Source organism: Populus nigra, chromosome 9, assembly GCF_951802175.1.
Source record: "Populus nigra chromosome 9, ddPopNigr1.1, whole genome shotgun sequence".
In the NCBI taxonomy this organism is placed as follows: Eukaryota; Viridiplantae; Streptophyta; class Magnoliopsida; order Malpighiales; family Salicaceae; genus Populus; species Populus nigra.
In genome coordinates, this window is record NC_084860.1 from 16,228,264 (window position 1) to 16,250,951 (window position 22,688).

Consider the following 22,688-nt stretch of genomic DNA (forward strand, 5'->3'; position numbering starts at 1 on the left):
AGCCTCCTGCCATGCCTTGGCTTTGTTCCCTTTACAAATGGGTTCATCATCTGTGAAGAGGAAGGTCACAAAGAGAATCAAAAATGCTTTCGCAGCAAATGAAAATGTCATTTTTGAGATTAGGGTAATCAGGCGAGGAGGATTCTACGTGTCGTGGTCAAAATGATCTCTAAGTGGGAATTGGTGAGGTGGTAGTTTTTGTCGCTAATTAAGAAATCAAAAATAGATTTGAAAAAAATCCATAAATTGTAGCTTTTGATAATCATGGAGAGGAAGGCTCAGGGGTATACCAATTGGGTTTTAGTCATGGTCAATAGATAAAGCATGAGGGAATAAAAAAATGGAATAAATTATTGAACCTCATAGGAAATGTCCTGTTTTCAAGACTAAAAATCATTACAGTTGGCCTCCAAAATTTTGTTCTTGGCTTGGTTGGTCTGCAAAGCTAGCAAAGCCGCCAAACCATTTTCATGGATCTTCAAGCAAGTGTTGTTACCATCGTTTCTTTCCTAATTCTAGCCCTATCTCAAGCTCAAAACCTGCAACCATTCCACCAAGAATACGGCCCGTTTAACGAAACCTACTATGATATATTCCAAGTAGAAAGACCTGCCACGATCAGCAACGACGCCCTTCAGATCACTCCTGATTCTAGCAATGGAAACTTCAATCTAGCAAACCGGTCTGGTCGTGTATTGCTCAATAAGTCCTTCATCCTATGGGAAGATGATGGGGCTGGCGGCGTAAGGGTGGCTTCTTTCAATAGTTCGTTTGTTATTAACATCTTTCGCCTTAACAACTCCACACCTGGAGAAGGGTTAGCATTTCTCATAGCCCCGGACCTTGCACTCCCGGAGAACAGCGACGGGCAGTATCTCGGTCTGACCAACTCTACTACAGACCGCAATCCGGAGAATGGCATAGTTGCCATTGAGCTTGATACTGTTAAGCAGGAATTTGATCCTGATGATAACCACATGGGCCTTAACATCCACAGTGTCATTTCTCTCAAGACTGTTTCCCTTGACGACTTAGGCATCGAAATTGCTCCTGTTGGTGCCAGGAATCACATGGTTTGGGTTCATTATGATGGGAACAGTAAGAAAATGGAAGTGTACATGGCAGAGGAAGGAAAGGCCAAGCCTGCCACGCCGGCGCTGGCAGCAGAACTTAACCTCAAAGACCTTGTCCGAGAGAAGTCTTACTTTGGTTTTGCTGCATCCACGGGAAGAAATTTCCAGCTCAATTGTGTCCTCAAGTGGAACCTGACAGTAGAGATGCTGTCTGATGACTCGGTTGAGAATGGGGGCAATGATAATAAGAAGCTGATAAAGATCTGTGTAGGAATTGGGGTTGGTCTATTTTCGCTGCTGCTGATTGGGGTAGGGACTTGGCTCTACTATCTTCACAAGAAGAAGGCAGCATCGGACCCTAATCTGTTAGGTGCCCTTAAGAGTTTGCCTGGAACGCCGAGGGAGTTCCCTTTCAAGGATCTGAAGAAGGCCACCAATAATTTCGATGAGAGGCATAAGCTTGGTCAAGGTGGTTTTGGTGTGGTCTACAAAGGTCTGCTGACCAAAGAGAACATTCAAATTGCAGTAAAGAAATTCTCCAGAGAAAACATCAAGGGTCAGGATGATTTCCTGTCTGAACTTACCATCATTAACCGTCTCCGCCATAAACATCTTGTCCGATTACTTGGCAAGTTTCCTTCTCTCTAGCTATAGTTCACATCTACCTCTTTTTGTTTCTCCTTTTACATTGCACCTAGTATCCATACAAAGTCCATGCTTGTCATGTCATTTTCTGTGTCCTGCTTGATATTTTTTCCTTCTTGAAAGTTAAAAAAAAAAAAAAAACTAAATTCCTTCGAAACTATAGGTTGGTAAGAGAATAATAGCAAGGGTTTGTAATTACAAGTTATATTTTACACTAGCAAGTTCAAAGGAGTCTTAGCACTTGCATGGTCCCGAAAGTTATATCGCAACTTGGCATGTGCCTGGTTGCAGAGTTTGGAAGGGTTCAAAATGCCAACAACGTTTTTTTGAACATTTTGCGTATTGGATATGCATACAATTGTTAATTTCATCACATCATTATAGCATCTCCAATGAAGAAGCCAAATGAATAGCTAAAAATAAAAAATTAATATTTAAGTGTTTTTTTGTTTGTTCTGCACACAAGAAAAAAGCTAAACAAAATGATAAAATGACTTTTCTTTTCCATATATGCTATTTCTACATATCTCTTCAAAGAGCCAAAACCAACAAAGTCGAGCTACTAAAAAAATAAACTAATTAAATATAGACATGTGTAAAAAAAAGTAACATCAAATTTATTAAGAAATAATAAGACATTTATTTCTTCCACTCCAATATAAATGATTTTTTAAATAGTTTTTTTTTATTGGAATAAATATGATAAAAAAAACTATATTTATACTATTTAAAATGCTATTTTATCAATTTAACTTTTTAAAATAGCATTTTATACTGGAGATGCTATTATAGCAATAGGGCTGTTGATAAGTCTTTTGATGAAGCTCAATCAAAGGAAACATGACAAAAGTTATCAACAGTAGAAATCCATGTATTGATTGTTGGCAGCAGGTCTTCCTCCTGGTAATTCCTTTTCTGCTTTTGTTTTGATCATATGTGACTTTAGTCATTGGTTTCTTTTCTTTTCTTTTCCATCTTCTCTTTTTATATTCTTTCCGCTTTCTTTTTCCATGTGGATCACTCTTCAGAAAGAAAAGGCTGTTGATAGCTATCTAATTCAATCATGTTGCTAACATGAAAAGAAAAGCTCATGTGAACATGATCTGATATCCTTTTGTTGGGAAAAGAGGAATAAAAGAAACCGAAGATTTTTCTTTCGAAAGTGAGATGCGGTGGGAGAGTCTAATAAGTAGTGGTATGTAACTGGAAATCTGAAATGGCACAACTTAGTGTACATACATGACCAAAAAAATGGTAGAACGTCTCTTTCATGGGTTGCACAGCCAATTTTGCTCTCAATGTTCAATGCAGCAGTGTTACTGCTCAATCCATGTTCATATTTCAGCATAATGAGGGTCTTAAAGTGGTTTCTGATAATAATTTTGACTTTGATTAACTAGGCTGGTGCCACAGGAATGGAATGTTGCTTCTAGTATATGACTACATGCCAAATGGGAGCTTGGACAATCACCTATTCCATGAACTTGAGGGTAATGTCATCCTAGAGTGGAACTTGAGGTACAAGATCATATCAGGTGTAGCATCAGCTCTGCACTACCTCCACAATGAATATGATCAAACAGTGGTGCATCGTGACCTCAAGGCCAGTAACATCATGCTGGATTCTGAGTTCAATGCTCGGTTAGGTGATTTTGGTCTGGCACGCGCTTTGGAGAATGAGAAAACGTCCTACGCTGAGCTAGAAGGAGTGCCTGGAACCATGGGCTACATTGCACCAGAATGCTTTCACACTGGCAAGGCCACCCGCGAGTCTGATGTCTATGGTTTCGGCGCTGTAGTTTTAGAGGTAGTGTGCGGTCAGCGTCCATGGACCAAGATTGGAGGCTTCCAATTCTTTGTAGACTGGGTTTGGAGTCTACATCGTGAAGAGCGTATACTAGAGGCTGTGGATGAAAGGCTGAACAGTGACTATGTTGCTGAGGAGGCAAAGAGGCTGCTGCTGCTTGGACTAGCATGCTCCCATCCTATTGCCAGCGAAAGGCCTAAAACGCAGGCCATCTTTCAGATAATATCAGGATCAGTGCCGCCGCCGCACGTACCCCCTTTCAAACCAGCGTTCGTGTGGCCTGCTGCCGTTGGCAACATTGACGTTGATGCTAGTTCAGCTGATACTATTCCCATTACATCTGGTTGGACTCCTCAGTACATCAGCAGGGAAAGTTTTGGTACAGGAGAATAAACCGGCTCTACTGTCAGTCCTGTCTAGCAGCTGCAAAGTTCTTTCTCAAATCATCATTGCTTTTTCCTCCCCACATTTCTTGGCACCAAAAGGGAAGCATCTGAGATTTCTTTTTAAGGTCATTGTTGGGAGGGGGGGGTGAAGAGTCATAGCTGTGTTTTAAAAATACTTTTTATTTGAAAAACATTAAAATAATATTTTTTTTTTGTAATTTTTAATGATTTTAATGTTTTTATATGTAAAAAAATAAAATATAAATTATTTTGATAATTTTTCAAATGAAAAACACTAAATAAACACAAAATTATGTGCTTGAATATATTTTCTTCATCCACAGAATTGCACAGGTTTTCTTCCTTATTTCCACCAATATGTTGTTGATGATCAGGCTATATTGGATTTATCCTTTCTCTCTCTTTGTTTAAAGTAATCAATTGAGATCCAAGGTCATGGGATCCCACAAGCCAATATTTGAAGCCAAATCTGATCAGTAAAGATCACGTGATGGAAAAGAAAACTTAGTCAAAGATTGAAGTGTTGACTCCAAGAAATCAATTATGTGCAGAAATAAAAGTTGGTGAACCTTTCTTGGGGACCGATTTGAAAAAAAGGCTTGGGTTTGGGGTTAGCTTGCAGCAGGTCACCACAAGGACAGCAAGAAATTGTGGAATTTATTTGCTGATATATGCCCTAAACGTGCAGGCAAGAATTGGCCAGTACCTGAATTAATCGGCTGCGGTGGTTGGTGATCGGTAATTCCTCGTTATTTTTTGGGTTATTGCACAATAACCGGCAGCAGATCGGCAGGTTGCGGCTAGAATGCAGTAATTAATCGGCTAGAGATGCAAAATTATCTGCAATTGCAAGCCAGTGGGATGAAAAATCGGAGTTTTACTCGCAAAATAATCGTAAATAAATCTGGAGCGGCCCTCCTTTTAATCGGCGATTGGGGAAACTCGTCAGTTAATCGGAAATGCCAAAAATCGGCTATGAATGGCCGATTAACATGGAATTAATCGTCAATTTGTTTGGAATTTAATCGTCAAGACATCGGTATAAAAAATGGGGAAGTATTCGGCGTTTATTTTTTCCGAAGTTAATCAGCAGAATCGAGGATTTTGAAAATGATCGGTAAATGATCGGAAGCAGCAATGGGTCAAGAAAAGAAGGGTATCTAAGCTGGAAATAATCAGCCCTTTTTTCTTGGGCGTTAACCCGGTTCTACGCCATAACATACATAGCACAGAAAACTGGAAGTATATATTAGGGCTCTGGCTGTGTTCATATGTTCGGTCCACCTTAAGACAACACCTCTAATCATAGTTACAAACCCGGCTCGGCCAGCAGATTGACCTAAAATTTGGGTATTCTAGAGCCTTGTCCGGGTCTCAAATAATAAAAACTTAAAAATATAATTGACTTAGTTAAAGTCAGGTATCCTGCTAAGTTAACCCGAAACCCTAGTGATCCAAGATAACTCAAGTGAGATCCAATTTTTATTTTTAACATTTTTATATTTTTAATAAACCTAGAAAATATAAAATTGGTTAATGAATATTTAGTCTCATATTTTTTTTTATAATTTATATTCACATAAATTGTTTTTTAATTTTTTGACGTGAAATAACTATATATAGCTCACATCCACATGAATTATTTCTTAACTTTTTAATGTGATATAACTATACTACACTTCATGTCTCATATTTTTTTTGATAACCTACATTCACATGAATTGTTTCTTAAAAAAAATTATATGTGATAACTATACTACACATTCTGCCTCATATTTTTTCATAGTCTAATTCATATGTATTATTTTAAAAAAATCATATAAGATATTAAAACCTCAAACGTTATTTTTTTTTATTTTCCAAGGTTGACCCAAGACCTACCTTCTTAGTTGGGTCAACCCTTAGACTGGGGATGAGGATTAATAATTATGCTTATAAGACTTCACGAATGAATAAATTAATTATACACAAATCCATGTATTACCTATAATTTTAAAACCCGACCTGCATTTAACTCGAGACAAAGATTAGGTCATGGGTTAGGAGAGCTGATAAAAAAAATATTTTCTTTTAAAAAGAATTAAAACAATATTATTTTAGCAAAAAAAAAAATCAATTTGGTTAATGGCTAGTTTTTGATTGGGTTAAACCCAAGTAAATCGAGTTATAAAGTCAACTCAGGTTTTTGATCATGTTAGTTAATATTTTATTTATTTATTTCAACTTGGATTAGGTCCCGTGTCAAACGGGTTCCAAGTCAACCCAATAGTCTAGTATGAGTTTTAATATTATGATATTACCTATTGCAAAAGACTTGAAATTATAATTAGAAGACCTTTTTTAAGAATTGATTTGGAAAAGAATATGGTATTATTAAGAATATGGTATTGTTAAGAACTTTTTTTTTGAGAATATGGTATTTAGGTCAACCCAATCAATTATTTTAGTTAAAAATGGTGTTATTATATTCAATTTTTCTAGAGTTGACCTGGTCGAATTTATCCAATTCAAATAAGTCACTAATTTTTTTTTTTGGATAATTAGGTTTGATTATCTTTTTCGATTCAACTAAAAACCATGTCCTAACAGGACAAGTCAACCTACCAGGGAGATAGACGGTTTAATAACTATATTCGAAACCGTATAATTTCTAGTAACAGACATCACCTATAAATTTATATAAATTTCCTAACGTAGACATCTCAACTGCCTTCCCAGTTATGGAATAAAGGGAATCAGCAAATCAGATTCAATGCCCTTCTGCCAACCAGAAACCATAAAGCATGCAAGTATAGTTTTTAAACTCGGCTTGGTGACCGGCCTAATTTAAGAGCAGAATTTTAGGTTTTGACCGGGTCACCGGAATTAATATTAATTTTAAAAAAAATTAAAATGACATCGTTTTAGTAAAAAAAAAAAAAAGTTAACAGGTTGCAACCAGGTTTTGCCGGGTCACACCGGGCCATGACTTTTCCTATTTTTTTTTCAACCCGACCCGATTTCAGTCCTAGATCTGTTGGGTCCCGGATCGACCCGCCAGGCCTGACTGGGTTTCAAAACTATGCATGCAAGTGCTGAACTTATCTATAATCACAAGACTGTACGCTCCCTAAACCTGCAGTAAATATACTGTGGTTTTTCCTAACATGGCCAAACCTGTTCTTCCTGAGAACTGTGGTAGTTCAGACAGAAAGGAAACCCTAAACATGCTATTTAGACAACAATTTCCGGAGTGCTGAGTTCATTAGCTTGGTCGTTCATGTTCAGAGCTTATAAGAACATTATAATCTTCCTGTTTCTAAAATTCTTTGAGATAAAGTGTTCCCCACTTTCTGTTTAAGACCAAGAACATGAACACTTGCAATATTTGGAGAATGAAGCATAATTTTGTTAGTTTATTAGAAATCATAATCTTATTTCATTTGTTTAGGTAATGTCAGAATCTGAGAGATTCTTCTTTACCATACTAGGAAGGTAAAACTAGAGATATAGGCATCCCAATTTATTTTGTGTTCTACGCAAGTTCAGCAGTCCTACAGCCTGCAGATTGCTTGCTCCTTTATTTTTTAGGACAGGATGCGTTTAAGTTCAAGGGCTTCACCAGCCTCCAATTTTGTGGTAAGTCTGAGCTTTCTATAATCTTCATATGTGAAAGGGACAAAGAGACGTGGGTGTTCAGAGTCCACAAGTTCCGGCGGAGCTTCCACTTCGTCCTTGGGACCGACCAGGAATGAAGCGATTGAGATCCGAATTGTGGCTTCCTTGCATTGCACTCGATGCTGCACGTTACGAAGCCTTCCATTGCTCCATGCCTTAATCACATCAACAAGAAGTTTACCAAACATCAAACTTATCTCTAGCAGCTTAAAACTAAGAAGTCAATCTAGTACTAATAATAAGGCAACCAAATGCAGGAACTCTGTAATTACCGTAGCAACGTCTCCAAGATTTACCAGGAGGGTGCCTGGTGAAGGATCAACTGCGACATACACACCTGATGGATCCATCACTTCAAGTCCACCAACATTTTCATCATCTTGAAGGATAGTCAGGAACCCAGAATCTGTATGTATTTGGACTCCAGACGAGCCTATAGTTTCAGGGGTGAAGCTATACTTGTTGATCCTGAACTGGGAAATCCATGACTCGAACAAATCACCATTCAACCCCATACTCTCAGCCAACTTTCGTGCTATATCCATGGCCGCCCCATGAATTGCCTTAGCATACATCTCGATAACCTCTCTGGAAACAACAATCCCAAATTAAGAAATTGATATAGTACATCTCTCTATGATAAGGATTTTGCATGAGTTCAAAATCTACTGATTCATAGGATTTTCCACGTATTCCTCTACCATAAGAGTGGTTTTCTTTTCCCGGGGTCAGACATCATCTCAACCCCAAAAAAATGCAAAGAAAAAGTATCCAGAATGCTTTCTCCAGTAATAATGATGGTAATTCCCATTTTACCTTCTATCAGTCAATTTGTTTATTCAAAGCTGAAGACTTTAAGAAACTTCAATGAAAATGAACTGAAGAGTAGTCGAAAATACTATAGAAATGAAAGGAATTTTACCTTTGGTAAGGAGAGGCATCCAATTGGGAGCAGAAAGTTTCCACGGCTTGAGAAGACCTCATATCATAAAGTCCTAAAGCCTCATAAAGAGGGTTGACTTTGCTTGGTGCCATGTAGCCACTCCCAGCTATGACATCTATGTTGCGCTTTTTGACATCAAAGGGCAGGTCTAGCAATGACCGCACAACCCTCTTCATATCTGCCATAAGGGCCAAAGAGATATTGTGATTCACAATCCTGAAACAGCCCCACTCCACACATGCTCTCCTCAGTTTCTCATACTGTCCTGGAAACTCATGCAGATCAATTATTGGGACACCACTCTTACCCATGTTTACCTGTGAAATTGTGTTTCATTTCTCGAAATATATAGAGACCTCTTCATCGTTTCAGTAAGTTGTGTTATTGCACGGCATTGATGCTTATGTGCTTACACATAAAAGCTTTGCTTTGTTTAGGCAGACATCATGCGGCAGACTTCATATTTGTCGGGCACAAAACATGAAGTCTGCCGCATGATGTCTGCCTAAACAAAGCAAAGCTTTTATGTGTAAGCACATAAGCATCAATGCCGTGCAATAACACAACTTACTGAAACGATGAAGAGGTCTCTATATATTTCGAGAAGGCAAGGCAAAATGTTCATGTAAAACAAAACAATGACATCTTTATTCTTGCCTAACGAGATTCCAAGAACAGCCAGCATCAGCTGAAGTAGATAATATGGTGTCACCCAAAACCCTATTTCGGAAAGATGAGTTGGAAATTAATCTCATCTTTCTACATATAGATCATGAAGGAAATAATGGAATTCCTAGTTCACAAAAGCCAGTAATAAAGGTGTGCCTCTCATTTTAAGTTTTGGAGGAACATCTAAGTCATGCAATATATTCAGATTTTCCAATAAAGATGAACTGACTAAAAGGTGAGCAAGTACATCAAAGTAGGCAGGATTGCATTATCATGTTCCATAACAAGACCATGACCTCTGTCTCCGTTAAGTTCATCAATATTGCTGAAAATATGGTCCCAATGAATGAATGGTCACCTTGTTGAAACAGGATTTATAAATAAAAAATGTAACGCAACCAACTGTTGCAGAGACATGAAAGGTTAATGACAGATCAAATTTTGAAGACATTAATGAAGGTAACATGGTAAGGACCTGTTCCACATCAAAGAAGATTTTAAGCACTCACGTGCCTGAAGAAGATATTTTGGATTGATTAGTTATATTATCAACTCATTGATAAGTATTATCAACAAAAAGGTGCAAGTACTATATACAAACAATTCAGACTATACAAATCAAATCCTTTAGGCCAATTACAACCTCTTCAGCCTCGGTAAGGTATTTGTTAGAGATCATCAGAACCCATCCATAATTTAGTTAGTTAATCTCCAGTCATCCCAGTGTCATCAAAAAGCCAAAGAAAAAAAATCTACAAAATCAACGGAGCTCAGAGGTGAAAGCTCAGAGGTGAAATTTCAACCCCGGTAACAAAATACTCTACATTGAATGACGACCATCTGTCTTCTCTCTCACCAGTCTTTGTTCTTGAATCTCTTCAAGATCATCGCCATCCCCTTTCTTACCTGCCTGCTCTTTCCAATATGCAACCAGTTTTTTAAGCCGAGCAACCTCTTTTGACGAAACATTTTTGCTTGGATCATTAACAATTGATCGAACCCTTGATGCATACCTGAAATAGCAAAAGTTGAGATACCAAGAAAGGCAAAAACATGTATGAGAGACTGGAAGAGATTTAATGAGATAAATTGCAGTTGTAATTTAATTCTATCATCTTAAAACTAACCAATACTAATCTTGGATAAGACATCTCACATTAAGAATCACAAAACACGCTATTAAAAACATTATGGATATGTTATGAATGTTTGGAAGACAGAAACATACATTAGAGAATTGTATGACTCGTCTAAATTTGATTCCGCTGGAGATACATTCACGAACATAAGCGTCTTCGCATTACCACCAAGGGAATCACTCATTAACATGGTTAACTTGTGGTTCCTGTAAGGTATGTGTTGACCACCAGAAGATAAAGCACTAATGACATCCCCGAGGGCTGAAAGTGATTTATTGATGCTTTGAGCTTCCTTAAGTTGACTACCTGCTGAGCCTGACTTCTTCACCCTTTCTGAACCAGCAAGGTCCACAAAACTTAACTGCACATGATATTGAGATGTGGTCACACAAATAACCAACTAAATAAACTTTAACTCAAGGATGACATCAACGAGTAAGTCTCGCACGTGGTTGCTTTTCAAAGTGCTTTTCACTCTGAAATATATCAAAATAATATATATTTTTTATTTTTTAAAAATCATTTTAACATCAGCGCATCAAAATAATCTAAAAACACCAAAAAAATATTAATTTGAAACAAAGAAAAAAATAAAATAAAAAATTATTTTTTTCCAAAAACACTTTTAAAACGCAAAAACAAACAGGGCAAGTGTGCAGCTATGAGCATGGGTCTTCACATCTCATAAGAAAGAAGAACAAGTCAATGCACAAGTACATTATGCTTCTGACACCAATCATTCAGTACATAGAAGCAGCTTATAATTTGTTCAAGAATAACTAGATAGATACCTTTCCCCTTGCAACAGACTGAGTTTGAAGGTTGGTACTTTCAATAACAACTGAAAGTATCAAATGAGACCTCGAACTTTCTTCATTCATTTGAGTCCCAGATATATGCCGCTTATCAGATCCTCTCTGAATAATGCTTTGTAATTCTTCAAATGTAGCAATGGATACAACTGTCACATTTTCTACAGAAACCATACCCTGAATATCATATAATACATAATACATGAGATCCAAGAAATGAAAGTGATATCAATCAAACTAGACAAGATCTAAACTAACAATATTAGATCTCACTTTTTGAAATAGCAATCACCTTTGAATCTTTCTTAACATCCAATTTTAAGCGCTTCAAGTTCTTTGGCATTAGAAGGTCCACAAGTGTATCTTGATACAATTCCACCATATATGCCTGCATCATTTTGCAAATAAGATCAATTTTTTTATAATAAAGAGTGCATTTCACACAGCTTTGTGGGAGTGTTTCGAATTGATTTTAAATGCCTAACAAAGCTAGTAGAAACATATTATGCGCAATGATGCAAATGCACAAAGCTTTGTGAGCGTGTTTCAAATGGATTTTAAATGCCTAACAGAGATAATAGAAACATATTACATGCAATGATGCAAATGCATGCAGGAATACGTGCATGCAAAGACAGAGACTGGTCAACATAGACAAGCCAGCAAGCAACTCATGTTGATTATTAAAATCTCTCATGTGCCTTGGATGAATGGAGTATAAAAAATCTAGCTAATGAAAATTTAGTGACGCAACATAGAATATGAATAAGTTGTCATCATTATCAGTACCCAACAATTGATGTTAAAACCAAATTACCTTTAATGAAAATGAGAATTTATTGCTATCACGTCTTAAAATTTTAAAAAGTTCTGAAGTGGCCCGTGGTGTCAGTCCAGGATTGCCTTCAGAGCCATAAATGGTAAATGTCTTCCCGGAACCAGTTTGACCATAAGCAAATATGCAAACATTATACCCATCTACTGCAGACTGAACTAAATACTGCATCACAATTTCCAACAAAGAAAAAATTAAATAATAGTTAGTTGAAGAATCCTAAACTATCTACAAGGTTCCATTCAGCTTAAAAATTAAAGCAGTATATTGATAAATGAATAAAATTCAAACTCACTCGTGTATCCTCGAACACATCTTCCTGAGTAGCACTGCCATCAAATACTCGATCATACATATGTTGTTTTGCTTTGTCATCTTTCCATGGATGTTCAACTGTAAATTCATCTATACTTGTAAGCAGGCCTCTATCCTTTTCAGAAATCTCTTTCTCACTTAGAGGTCTCAACCGACAGAAAACCCTGATCTTGCCTTTCATATCTGAAATGCATCAAAGAAAATGACTCCATTAGCTTTATGGTAATCAGACATATAGTTTTCATTCACAGAAAAAAATACTGATGATGATGTTTGGAAAAGATTAATAAAGCAGAGGCTCGGTTTGTGAAAGTGTTGCAGTTTTGGAAGAAAACTTGTGGCTACTGCCTCTCCCCTAACATGTTTTTCTCACAACATCTCCTCTCTCTCATTCTTCCCTCTTTTACAAAAATTTTCCATTTTTATTTCTAGCCTTTCACTTCTTTCCTCAGAGGTTCCAGTTTTTTTCTTTGCAACCAGCCCTTGCTAAAACTCTCATAACAGCAAGTTACATCTTAACACAACAAAATCTTAGTTAATGAAGGCTGCATGAACTAATCTGATGTCACAGTGTTCTACAAATCAGATAATGATAATTTTAATGTTATTTGACAGTATTCAAATCAACATCAAATGCCACAGTTGTTAGCTATTTACTTTACCTTCCTTAAGTTCTCCTAATCAATTGCTAGGGATTTCAAAAAATCATAGGACTGCATCATGAAGAGCATTACAAGTGGGACAATTATGTTTTAATTCATTATTTCATATTCTGATGATGTGATTTTTTACTTTGTTGTGTAGGCATTGATATAATATATTCGAGGCAATCCAACCTTCTATAGTATTAAAATAACGTTTCCGCAAAACTTGTTCTTCCTTATAAAGCACTTCTAGCTCAGCAAGTTGAGATGCTTGCATCTTCAAAATGGCAGCAGTCTGCTCATTCTTTCTGTCAATGTCCTGAAAGCATGTTCCAACTTATGGATTTAGTAAGCAAAATATACATGAAAATTTAACCAAATCATAAAATAATTGCATATGTACCAGAAATAGAGAACCTGATGCAAAAGCATATGTACCTCTTTCATTTCTCTCAGTTCCTCTAATTCCTTCAAATTGTTCTGCAATGCAGCCAAATCTGCATTCGCGACCGCAAGAGTTGATTTGGAAGTGGCCAGATCTTGTGTGACCGTTTCCAGCTTCCGTTCAAGTTCAATCACTCGAAACTTTAAGGATTGGCGTTCCTGCTCAAGGTTTTTCTCAATAACTTCCATCTGCATTATGACCAACAGTGACATTAACCATTTTGCAGCAACAAGTCACCAATAGATGGTTAACAAATTCAAGAAGGTATCAATACCTCTTCAACTTTCCTTTCGAGTCTAGAGATCTTCTGTTCGAGAAATATTTTTTCATTAGCTGATCTTTGCATCCTTTCTTCTGCTGCATGCAATTCCTCATTCCGCTGTTTCAATTCATCCTGGAGCTTGTACAACACCTGTGTTATCCACAGTTCAAATTGACTGCTACATCATAAAGCACGCAATATGATTCTATCGTATTAATGAGAACAGAGTCCAGACTAGAAAACATTGCAACAAATTACACACAAATCCAGAGCATAATAGTCATTTTATTTTATTTTTTTGGAATTGTACCTGATTATCAGCTCCAACTAAATTGTTTTTGGTATTTTTCTCTACTGCAAAGTTACTGAGGTTGGCCAAACTTGTTTCCACGCCTCTTTTTTCTGATAATGCAGCCTAAAACTCAAAACTTAACATTAGCAAAATAGACATGGTAATTAAAGAAAGTACATGTGCCTCAGATTTAATAACACTAACCTGAAGAGCTGCGTCCCTTTCAGCACACAATGACTTAAGTCTATCACGATCACACTCTACTTCTGCCAAGTTTTGCTTCTCTGATCTCAAGGAATCTTTCAAGGCCTCCAATTCCTCTTGCAATTTCACTTCTTGATTTTGCTTCTCATGCAATTCTTCCAATAACTGGAGAAGCATTTAACCGGTTAATCATAAGTGCAACTTCAAAGAGATGCATAAAGAAAAAAAAAATCAGTTCTTTAAACAAGGGTCTCAAATCCATTATATAATGAAACACTTGTTGATGATCATGCACCACTTGAAAATCAATTATGGGGACCAAGCTAGCCTTCAAGTATGTTAGGTTCCAATATAGACACCGATTGAAAATCATGTACGCAAGATTTTACCTTAGAAAAAACTCATTCAGATCTGCTCTACACTTAGTTGACATCTTAGCCCCAAAATTTAAACAAGCAAGTCAATTATGAAGCAGGACAAAGAACAAGACAAGATAGACGGACACAGAAAAACCAAATCTTGACAAAAGTACAGTGATGCAACAATGAATACAAAGGTATTTCATATATTAACAATTTTGGACTGCCTGCATCCATTTTCTACACTTATTTTTCTTTATAATATTTTTCAATCGATAATTATTACCAAATTTAGACTTGATTTTCACGTTTGAGCTGCATCAAAAATGACTTAAAATGCATCAAATACTTTGTCTGATGATATCTCCCCTGCATGCCCAAGGCATCCAAAAGTGTTGGTTTTCACCACCACCGCATGCCACAACTGATCATAAATAAAGAAAGAAAAAAGTAAAACTTTAAAGCATACCTGTTCAGTTTTCTTATGAGACTCTTCAATAGTTCTAGACAATTCACGTAAACGTTTTTCATGCACTTCTGCACTGGGAGGCTTAAAATTGTTAGAAACATCTCCATTCACTGAGCCACTAGCAGCTGTCCGAGCTTTAGAATAACGACGCAGCATAACATCATTTATATGTGTTTGAAGAGCAACACAAATTTCTTCTCCCTGATAAACAAAGTTTGGTTACTTCAGCAAATACAGTTAAGAAGATCAAGTTCCAACTATGGAGAACCAACATATAGGGAAGTGACAAATTTTTTAACCTGCTTGGTCTCAAACTGAAATATGTGTAGAACACCAGCAACTCTCATTTTGAAGAACACAGCAGTATTGCTACTACCAAACTGCATTATGTCTCTTAATTCTGCTGAATGTAAATATTCCTTTGGAACTGGACGGAAAAAATGCACCTGTGGACCAATAAACAAAAAAAATTAAGGTCCTTTAGATTTCATGATCTGGAATGTGAAAAGAATTTCACCATGTAGACTTACCCCTCGCTTGTTAATGCCCAAAATAATCCTTCCAGGCAAAAGTCCAATAGGATCATCAATTTTGCGAACACTGAAGAAAACGGAATTGCCATACGGAAGTGACCTTAATATCCGCAGAAATTGTTGTCTTGCATCATCCTTTGTCAAATTTTCCTACATGGGAACAGGACAATATCAAAAGAAGACTTTCACTATAGAACGGAGAATAGACTGACAGGCAAAATGCCAACATTCTAAAAGGGTCTACTTTACAAAGATGGGTAGTAACATGTAAGTTAAACAAATAGTAGAATATATTGAGTGCAATTGTTATCATTTGGTACAATATTCTACCCCCTTTGATTCCTTGTTTAAGGTAGCTCCTTGGATCCATACAATTGAATCTGACTAGAAGTGGTAAACAGAGTAGCAAAATCACCATGAACTTGAAACCATCAGTTTTAGTTTTACATAATTTAAATTGCACCAGTATACCCCTCGGCCAACCACATCTCTGATGTAAGTAGACACAAAAGTGGAGGAAGAAATTAAACCATCAACCACACAATTTAAGATGTTTTCTCAAACTAAAACAGAAAACAAACCAGAAAATGATGTAAAAATAAAAAATATTTTGCTTTTAGACAAACAAAAATAATGTTTTACTCAATACAAGGATAAAAATATACAAAAATCCTAGAAGCAACTTGTTTTAAGCAATCCTTGATAACAAATCAATAATCACAAGTCAACATGCAAGTTATAAACATTGACTTGAACAAACAGAAACATTTAAGACAAACAAAGTTTCTTGAAAGTTATGAAGACAGGAGTTTCAGATTTTAGTTCTTACCATCGAATGATAACGAGAAAGAATATCCAACTCCCACTCCCTCTTTCCTCGTGTAATTGAAATTTGTCTGGGAAGAAAGCGCTCAAGGAGAGAAGTCCAATCACTGCAAAATATATTAGCCTCAGCATGTCAAAATTCATAGGAATAGAGAGTAACTTGACATCAAAATATGACCATAAAACCTACCCCATTGTGGTCAAGCCTTAAACTAAGTCACTATGATTCCAAGATAAAAGAATATCCAAAAATCATTGCAACTTCAGAAGTAAAAATGCTAGAATCTAACTTAAATTAGACAAACAAAAAAGGGAAGAGAGAAACTACTAACACAGATAATTCAGGACTCCCAACATATCCAATGTCAACCAATATCTGTAACGCAGACAACTGTGCAGCATCCTCCCTCCCAACAGGATAATTGCCCAATATATAGTCATGTTGCAACTGTAGCAATATAATCATGCATCAGTAAAGCAAGAAGCTATGGCTATGTTAAACTACTATAGAAATAGCATGGAAGATCTTTCCAAACTTTAATTTGAAGTTACAGCTATTCAATGATATTTAAGGGCAAGTTACGCACTTGAACATATGATAATTGCACAAACATTGGATCTGTTACAGCTTCATCTGACTCCCGAAATAGTTTTTTCTTAAATATCAGTTTGCAATGCAAAATTTCTCCCTTGCTTCGATCCTTGGCTGCCTTGAATTCTCCTAACAAATCTCCAATATATTTGTTATCATCTAACCCAATGTACTCCTCTGCATGAAAACAAGGTGCAGATTAAATGACAACATTAATTGATCTTTGTCAAGGAAAACAACCAACAAAGCCAAAGGATAGATACCATTCCCAGGATCAGGTGACTTGGAACCAGACACAACTTTATGGAATTCAAAGAGACTGAAGCTAGGAAAAGCTGATAGCTTAATTATCCCAGCGAGTTCCTGAAAAATGTAAGAATTACATTGATGTAATATTATTTCAAATTGCAAAACAAAAAAATAAATCAGTTCTCACAGGTCGATAAGCTTAGCTATCACTTTAGCCCACAATGCCAAACAGGCCATCAATAATGGTGGCAAGATTTGAACAAATAAAAATGAGTTTTGCATTTAGTAAACACCTACCAATTTATGTTATGCTTTTCATTTGAGAAAGAAATAACAAAACAATGGCTTAAGTGATGGCTGAACACCCCAGTTAGTGGGAAGCCTAGACCAGCCACAGTAGAATGGCCATTGCAGTTCTATACTCTTTGTTTAACCACATTCAATCCAACTAGAATCAAACATCAAGCTCACAAGCTCCCTGGACCATTCACAATCATCACAATGGTTTTCAAAATATACTTGTGGATGTTTTCTTGTCACTATGATACATGAAATTGTATTCAATAAGCATTTCAAAGTACAAAGTACAGGTGTGTTCTTCCCAAAAACCTCGCAAAAGTGAAACCCACAAGCCTGGCTGTCAAACAAATTCAAATTGAAGATATGCACAGCATGACCCCATTTCTAGTCGCATATTCCTTTTGTTCTGCATAATCATTCCCCACTGCTTCACCCGAATGGAGATTGATTTCAAAAATTTCCATCAAAATATCAATTCTCCTTTCAACCATTTCTAAGCACTTCTTCCTCTGTTTGCATATATCTTTGAGAAAATTATAATCAAAATAGCAGATCCACCTGCGATGATTTCTTCTTTTTTTTCCATGTTGAGATTGAGTTCCTTGTTTCCCTATATCTATCCTACCTGGAATGAAACCATAGAAGATAGATTTGATGGCTTTTTAAAATACCTCAACAGCATCAGACACTGTCGTCGCCATGTCATATGTGATTTCTTCAAAAGTTTCATCCAGAAAAAACACTATTGTTGTAAGCTTTCGACCAGTTAGAAGAGCTTCAATTTCCTCACGTCCTGGTATTGTATGCCTAGGACCAGCTTTGACAGAACGCTTCAAAGCATTTAGTGTATTCAATGCAAGGATTTGGACATCAGAATCAGTACTTGCACCATAAGCTACATTATGGACATACTCAGACAAATATCCACCGATGTCCTTGCTAGGAGGCATAGAAGAAGCACATAAGTACATTAGCTCCCATCCTTTAATCAAGTATTGCCTGCGATATGAGAATCAGCAAAGCTAGATGGCATTAGATAAGGAAAAAAAAGTATTTAAAGGAGAAACAAACAGAAGCCCAAATAAAATCAAGCATGCAAACCAAGCATCACCATTACATGTATAAGAAAGATTTGTCCATTGGGAATCAGCTCTAGTAAAGAAAGGCCAATTAGGATGGGTTTTAATTTCACAAATTATAAGATGAGGAGGAAAAACAACTTGCTTATAGAAAGCTAAATAAAAATCAAAACAAAAGAAGCTATGCATGCCTGTCAGGGTTATTCCTTGTTTGCTTTGAAATCTGAGCAAAAATTTCATCTCGAAGTTCTGCACGTTTTAATGTGTGCTTGAACAATTTTCCAACTAGCTCAATTCGTTCATCTAAGCTTGTTGGAGCTGCTCTATCGGATGAATCAACTCCCATGTACTTCAAAATTATCTGGAAGAGCTTAGTGGCGCGGCTTACCAGGTCACTATTAATTTTAAGCAATGAAGTTGGTATGGGATCCTGCAAAAGAGCACTAACTTAGCACTTCATGACTAAATATATCTTTGACAGAACATACTTCCTTGATGCACTGCATTATTTTACCTTTTGGAAACACAGCATATCCTCAAATGTGAACTTTTCCCGAACTTGAGGGCCTACAGATTTTTTAGAAAAGAATCCACGTTTCCCAGTGGATTGAATTTGTTTCTGCATCAACTTTAAGAATCCCTCAACCTGCATGGAACAAAAATTATGTATGATTTTGCAAAAATATAAATGACTGCAACAACTGTGGCTCAATTCCAGGCCAGTTTGGGTCAGCTTAATGTATACTTCTGCAACATTCAACTTGATCATAAACCAAATCCGCGTAAGAAGGTAAATGAATAGTGGCCAAATATGATAATCATAAGCTTAGTTTAGATTCAACTCATTATATTCAAGCAAGTAAACATAAATGAGAAGTAGAAGTTCTTCCACATTATTACTTTAACAGCAAAAGAACTTATTTGTTTGTTACCTGGAATTTATCAATCAATGGTATGGCACCAGCAAGTTCTGCCGGAATAACTGTGGAGAGGGTTGCTGGTGTACTGTGAGAAAAAACAATAAATAACACTAAGAGTTAGAGGTTAGATAAATTCTAAAAAAAGAAACCATAAAAATTACTTCCTTGAAGTTCTAAAGCTATCTTGTCATCTTTTACAAGCAAAGCAACATAGAGACAATCAAAAGCAACACGTAGTACTCTTATAACAAGGCCAACAATATAATGCACCAGTATTAACCGGTCATAAAATCAAAAGCTAAGGCAACAAGAATTGGGCAGGCAAAACCAGTGAAAGACAATGCACCTGAGAGAAGGTTTATCAAGTCCTTTACATTGTACCATGTTAAAGCTTTTGAATAAAATCAAGATATACAAGATCAAGAACTTAGACCCTGTAATTAAGTCCAACGCTACTTTCAATCCGAGTTTCATAGCATCGCAACAGTAAACAAACAAAGATAAAAAGCCAACAACGAAAGTAACAAATACGGAGCTAAAAATGGTGTAGAAGACTTACGGGGTAGCGAAATTGGAGCCATCGCTATCATATCCATCCCCATTTGAGAAAGAAGCAGAAGGGTGCATAGGAGTCTCTTCATTTCCATTAGTGGAGCTAAAAGAAGACCTGCTTGATCTTATACTTTGAGCCATTAACGACTGCACATCAAGTTTCATTTCCCAAATACAAATAACCCTGCTTCACATAACAAACAATCCCTTCCTCAAATAAACCAATCTCGCCACCATATAGCTCCCCCAGCTACCTTTCCTTAATAACTGCAAAAGACAAACACTTTAAAGATCAAAACACAATCTTTATCTAAAAGGGTATCCAAAATTACAATCCAAGAAGTCAGCAAAACTCGATTTCAATCAAGAAACACACACACACACCTATCAATGTAGATCCACAATACAATCTATCTAAAACAACAAAAGAAACAAAACCCAGTTGAGGAGATGGCGCTGAAGTGACGAGAAGTGAAAAGGAACTAAAATTTACCAATCAAGAAATGCAGACATAAAATGGGAACCAAGAAAACGTTATCACCTTTTTAAGCTGACAATCAAGAAAGGAGGAAACTTCGAGAGATTAAGAGATCTGAAATGGTGATGGTGATAGTATATTGATGGCAGTGATGAAAAACGTGTGAAGAGAGAGGGAGAGTCACGAGAATGATATAAATGGGAGAGGAGAGGAGAGGAGGGAAGGAAGGAGGAGGAGGAGGAGGAGGAACACTGTCTTCTTCTATTTCTACACTTGTTTTCTTCTGTTTTTTTGCTGTCCTTTCTGGTGTTCTGTTGCGGAGTACATTAATCAGCAACTTCAAAATTCAAATCTACGCATTAAACATTATCATGGATTTATTGTATTTTGCTACAAAATCTCTCTTTTTATGAAGTATGCATTAGGACTATATATAGTAATCTTATTAAATAATATTAAAAAAATAATATGGAGGATGAATATTTTTTTATACGCATAAACTAGTTTAAAAATAGCTTCATTGTTGATAAAAAAATCTAATTTATTTATAAAAACAATCTTAAAAGGTTGTTTTATAAATAAATTAGATTTTATTAATATATTATTCAATTAGAAATACTCAAAAAAATTATATATAGTTTCCATGTAACATAATGTGTTGATAAAGGTTGGGGGTGTAATTTATGTGTCTATTTGTTTATGCGGATGTTTGTATATTTTTTAAAAATTTAAATTTTTTTATTTAAAATTAATATATTTTAAAAATAACGGATAGCATACATTTCCTATTTAAGCAGCTAGCCTTGTTTTTTTTTTTTTTGGGAATTTCAAAAGGTTGGCCCCACTCCTCAGAAGTCCGCCTTTTATGTTTCAGCACTACGGTCCCCTCCAAGATTTTGACTTGGCACCTTACAGGGACCCCATTTTCATGATCTTGAGCTATCTATACTGCTTTTATTTATTTATTTATTTCACATTTTGAGATGTGGGCCAGCCCCATTGCCTTTTGTTAGTGCTTGATAATTAAATTAATATATAAATTATTCAAGATTTGATTAAGAACACTTTTTGTTGAATAGTTGACCAAGAGTTTTGATAATGTCTCTCTTTTTTTTTTTGGGAAAATTGTTTTAACGTTGGGAAAAAACATACAAATATCTCAAAAAAAAAAAAATTTTAAGTATCTATATGGACGATTAGGTTGAGGGAGTATTGAAAAATATAACTGTAGTTATTTTTTAAAGTATTTTTTATTTTAAAAAATTATTTTTAATATTAGCATATCAAAATGATTCAAAAACATAAAAAGTTAATTTTAAACAAAACAAATTTAATTTTTTGAAAAATACAGTTTCAACCGCGTTCCTAAATAATCACTAAAGCAACACGATTATACTGTCCTTTTTTGAAATTTTGAATTTTATTTTGCTTTAAATTATTTTTTGAAGCTTTTTTATTATTTTGATGTGTTGACATTAAAATTAAATTTAAAAAAATATCAAAAAATTATTTTGATATATTTTCAAACAAAAAGTATTTTGAAAAACAATCGTTTGTGGTAACTTTTGTGATTATAATTTTAAAAAATAAGTTTGAAAAAGGTTATAAATTACTGTTTTTTCTTAATCAAGATTTCGATAAAGAGTTTTAAGCGAAATTTATACAAAACTATGATATCTATTAATTAATTAAATTAAACACTTCTACATAGATGGAAAGAGGTAACAATCTACAACCCTCAGCTCATAATGAAATTCATCTTTTGGCTAGTATTTTGTTGCAGATTTGAGATTAAAAACACATTAAAATAATATTTTTTTATTTTTAAAAAATTATTTTTAACATCAACATATCAAAATGTTCTATAAATATTAATAATATATTAATTTAAAATAAAAAAATTAAATTTTAAATTTTTTTAAAATATTTTTCCGACCACACTGCCACCAGTAATCTGAATAATCCCAACTCACAATAAAAATTCTCACATGATCCTTGAACACACATCATTTGTAATGCATGCAGAAATGTGAAATGGACCCATAAATTTCGTGTCCTTCGATCCTTTACAAAGGGAATTATGGCCTAACAATTAGCCACAATTATTGCTTCACAGGCACATGCACGTTTGTGCCACAGATGACCCATTCAAGGCAAATTTGCTGGATTGCCGGCCATGTTGC

At 35.6% G+C, this 22,688-nt stretch overlaps 3 protein-coding genes across 4 annotated transcripts; 1 reads left to right on the forward strand and 2 right to left on the reverse strand.

Annotated features, from left to right (window-relative positions):
- The first annotated feature begins 270 nt into the window (after positions 1 to 270).
- Positions 271 to 4,188, forward strand: LOC133702974 (probable L-type lectin-domain containing receptor kinase S.5). Its single transcript, XM_062127348.1, has 2 exons — positions 271 to 1,701; positions 3,119 to 4,188. Exons 1-2 carry the CDS (start codon positions 471 to 473, stop codon positions 3,916 to 3,918), a joined length of 2,031 nt encoding a protein of 676 aa, XP_061983332.1. The 5' UTR covers positions 271 to 470; the 3' UTR covers positions 3,919 to 4,188.
- A 3,119-nt stretch (positions 4,189 to 7,307) lies between these two features.
- Positions 7,308 to 8,938, reverse strand: LOC133702631 (2-oxoglutarate-dependent dioxygenase DAO-like). The gene is made up of 3 exons (XM_062126937.1): positions 8,512 to 8,938; positions 7,862 to 8,177; positions 7,308 to 7,744 (listed from the first exon to the last, which is right to left on the reverse strand). Exons 1-3 carry the CDS (start codon positions 8,841 to 8,843, stop codon positions 7,499 to 7,501), a joined length of 894 nt encoding a protein of 297 aa, XP_061982921.1. The 5' UTR covers positions 8,844 to 8,938; the 3' UTR covers positions 7,308 to 7,498.
- An 829-nt stretch (positions 8,939 to 9,767) lies between these two features.
- Positions 9,768 to 20,830, reverse strand: LOC133703388 (kinesin-like protein KIN-14E). 2 transcript variants are annotated; one of them, XM_062127873.1, is made up of 24 exons: positions 20,569 to 20,830; positions 20,035 to 20,294; positions 19,488 to 19,560; positions 19,070 to 19,201; positions 18,747 to 18,985; positions 18,148 to 18,475; positions 17,191 to 17,290; positions 16,923 to 17,104; positions 16,668 to 16,783; positions 16,340 to 16,442; positions 15,508 to 15,660; positions 15,277 to 15,423; positions 14,978 to 15,178; positions 14,150 to 14,314; positions 13,964 to 14,068; positions 13,666 to 13,785; positions 13,385 to 13,579; positions 13,139 to 13,265; positions 12,283 to 12,485; positions 11,970 to 12,152; positions 11,445 to 11,540; positions 11,132 to 11,329; positions 10,430 to 10,701; positions 9,768 to 10,214 (listed from the first exon to the last, which is right to left on the reverse strand). In XM_062127873.1, the coding sequence occupies exons 2-24, from the start codon at positions 20,190 to 20,192 to the stop codon at positions 10,022 to 10,024; spliced, it is 3,789 nt and encodes a 1,262-aa protein (XP_061983857.1). In that variant the 5' UTR covers positions 20,193 to 20,294; positions 20,569 to 20,830; the 3' UTR covers positions 9,768 to 10,021. The 2 variants fall into 2 exon arrangements, with proteins under 2 accessions (XP_061983857.1, XP_061983856.1); XM_062127872.1 differs by having other exon boundaries at positions 13,666 to 13,803; positions 20,569 to 20,829.
- Positions 20,831 to 22,688: the final 1,858 nt, after the last annotated feature.

Excerpts from the sequence above, each read along its gene's own strand:
- LOC133702974 (XM_062127348.1), top strand. The coding sequence starts at position 471 with ATGGATCTTCAAGCAAGTGTTGTTACCATCGTTTCTTTCCTAATTCTA. Across the intron at positions 1,702-3,118 it reads ACATCTTGTCCGATTACTTG|GCTGGTGCCACAGGAATGGA; the intron begins GCAAGTTTCCTT and ends TTGATTAACTAG.
- LOC133702631 (XM_062126937.1), bottom strand. The coding sequence starts at position 8,843 with ATGGGTAAGAGTGGTGTCCCAATAATTGATCTGCATGAGTTTCCAGGA. Across the intron at positions 8,178-8,511 it reads GATGCCTCTCCTTACCAAAG|AGAGGTTATCGAGATGTATG; the intron begins GTAAAATTCCTT and ends TGTTGTTTCCAG. Across the intron at positions 7,745-7,861 it reads ATCTTGGAGACGTTGCTACG|GCATGGAGCAATGGAAGGCT; the intron begins GTAATTACAGAG and ends GATGTGATTAAG.
- LOC133703388 (XM_062127872.1), bottom strand. The coding sequence starts at position 20,192 with ATGAAACTTGATGTGCAGTCGTTAATGGCTCAAAGTATAAGATCAAGC. Across the intron at positions 18,476-18,746 it reads ACAAGGAATAACCCTGACAG|GCAATACTTGATTAAAGGAT; the intron begins GCATGCATAGCT and ends CTCATATCGCAG. Across the intron at positions 10,702-11,131 it reads AGTCTGTTGCAAGGGGAAAG|TTAAGTTTTGTGGACCTTGC; the intron begins GTATCTATCTAG and ends TATCATGTGCAG.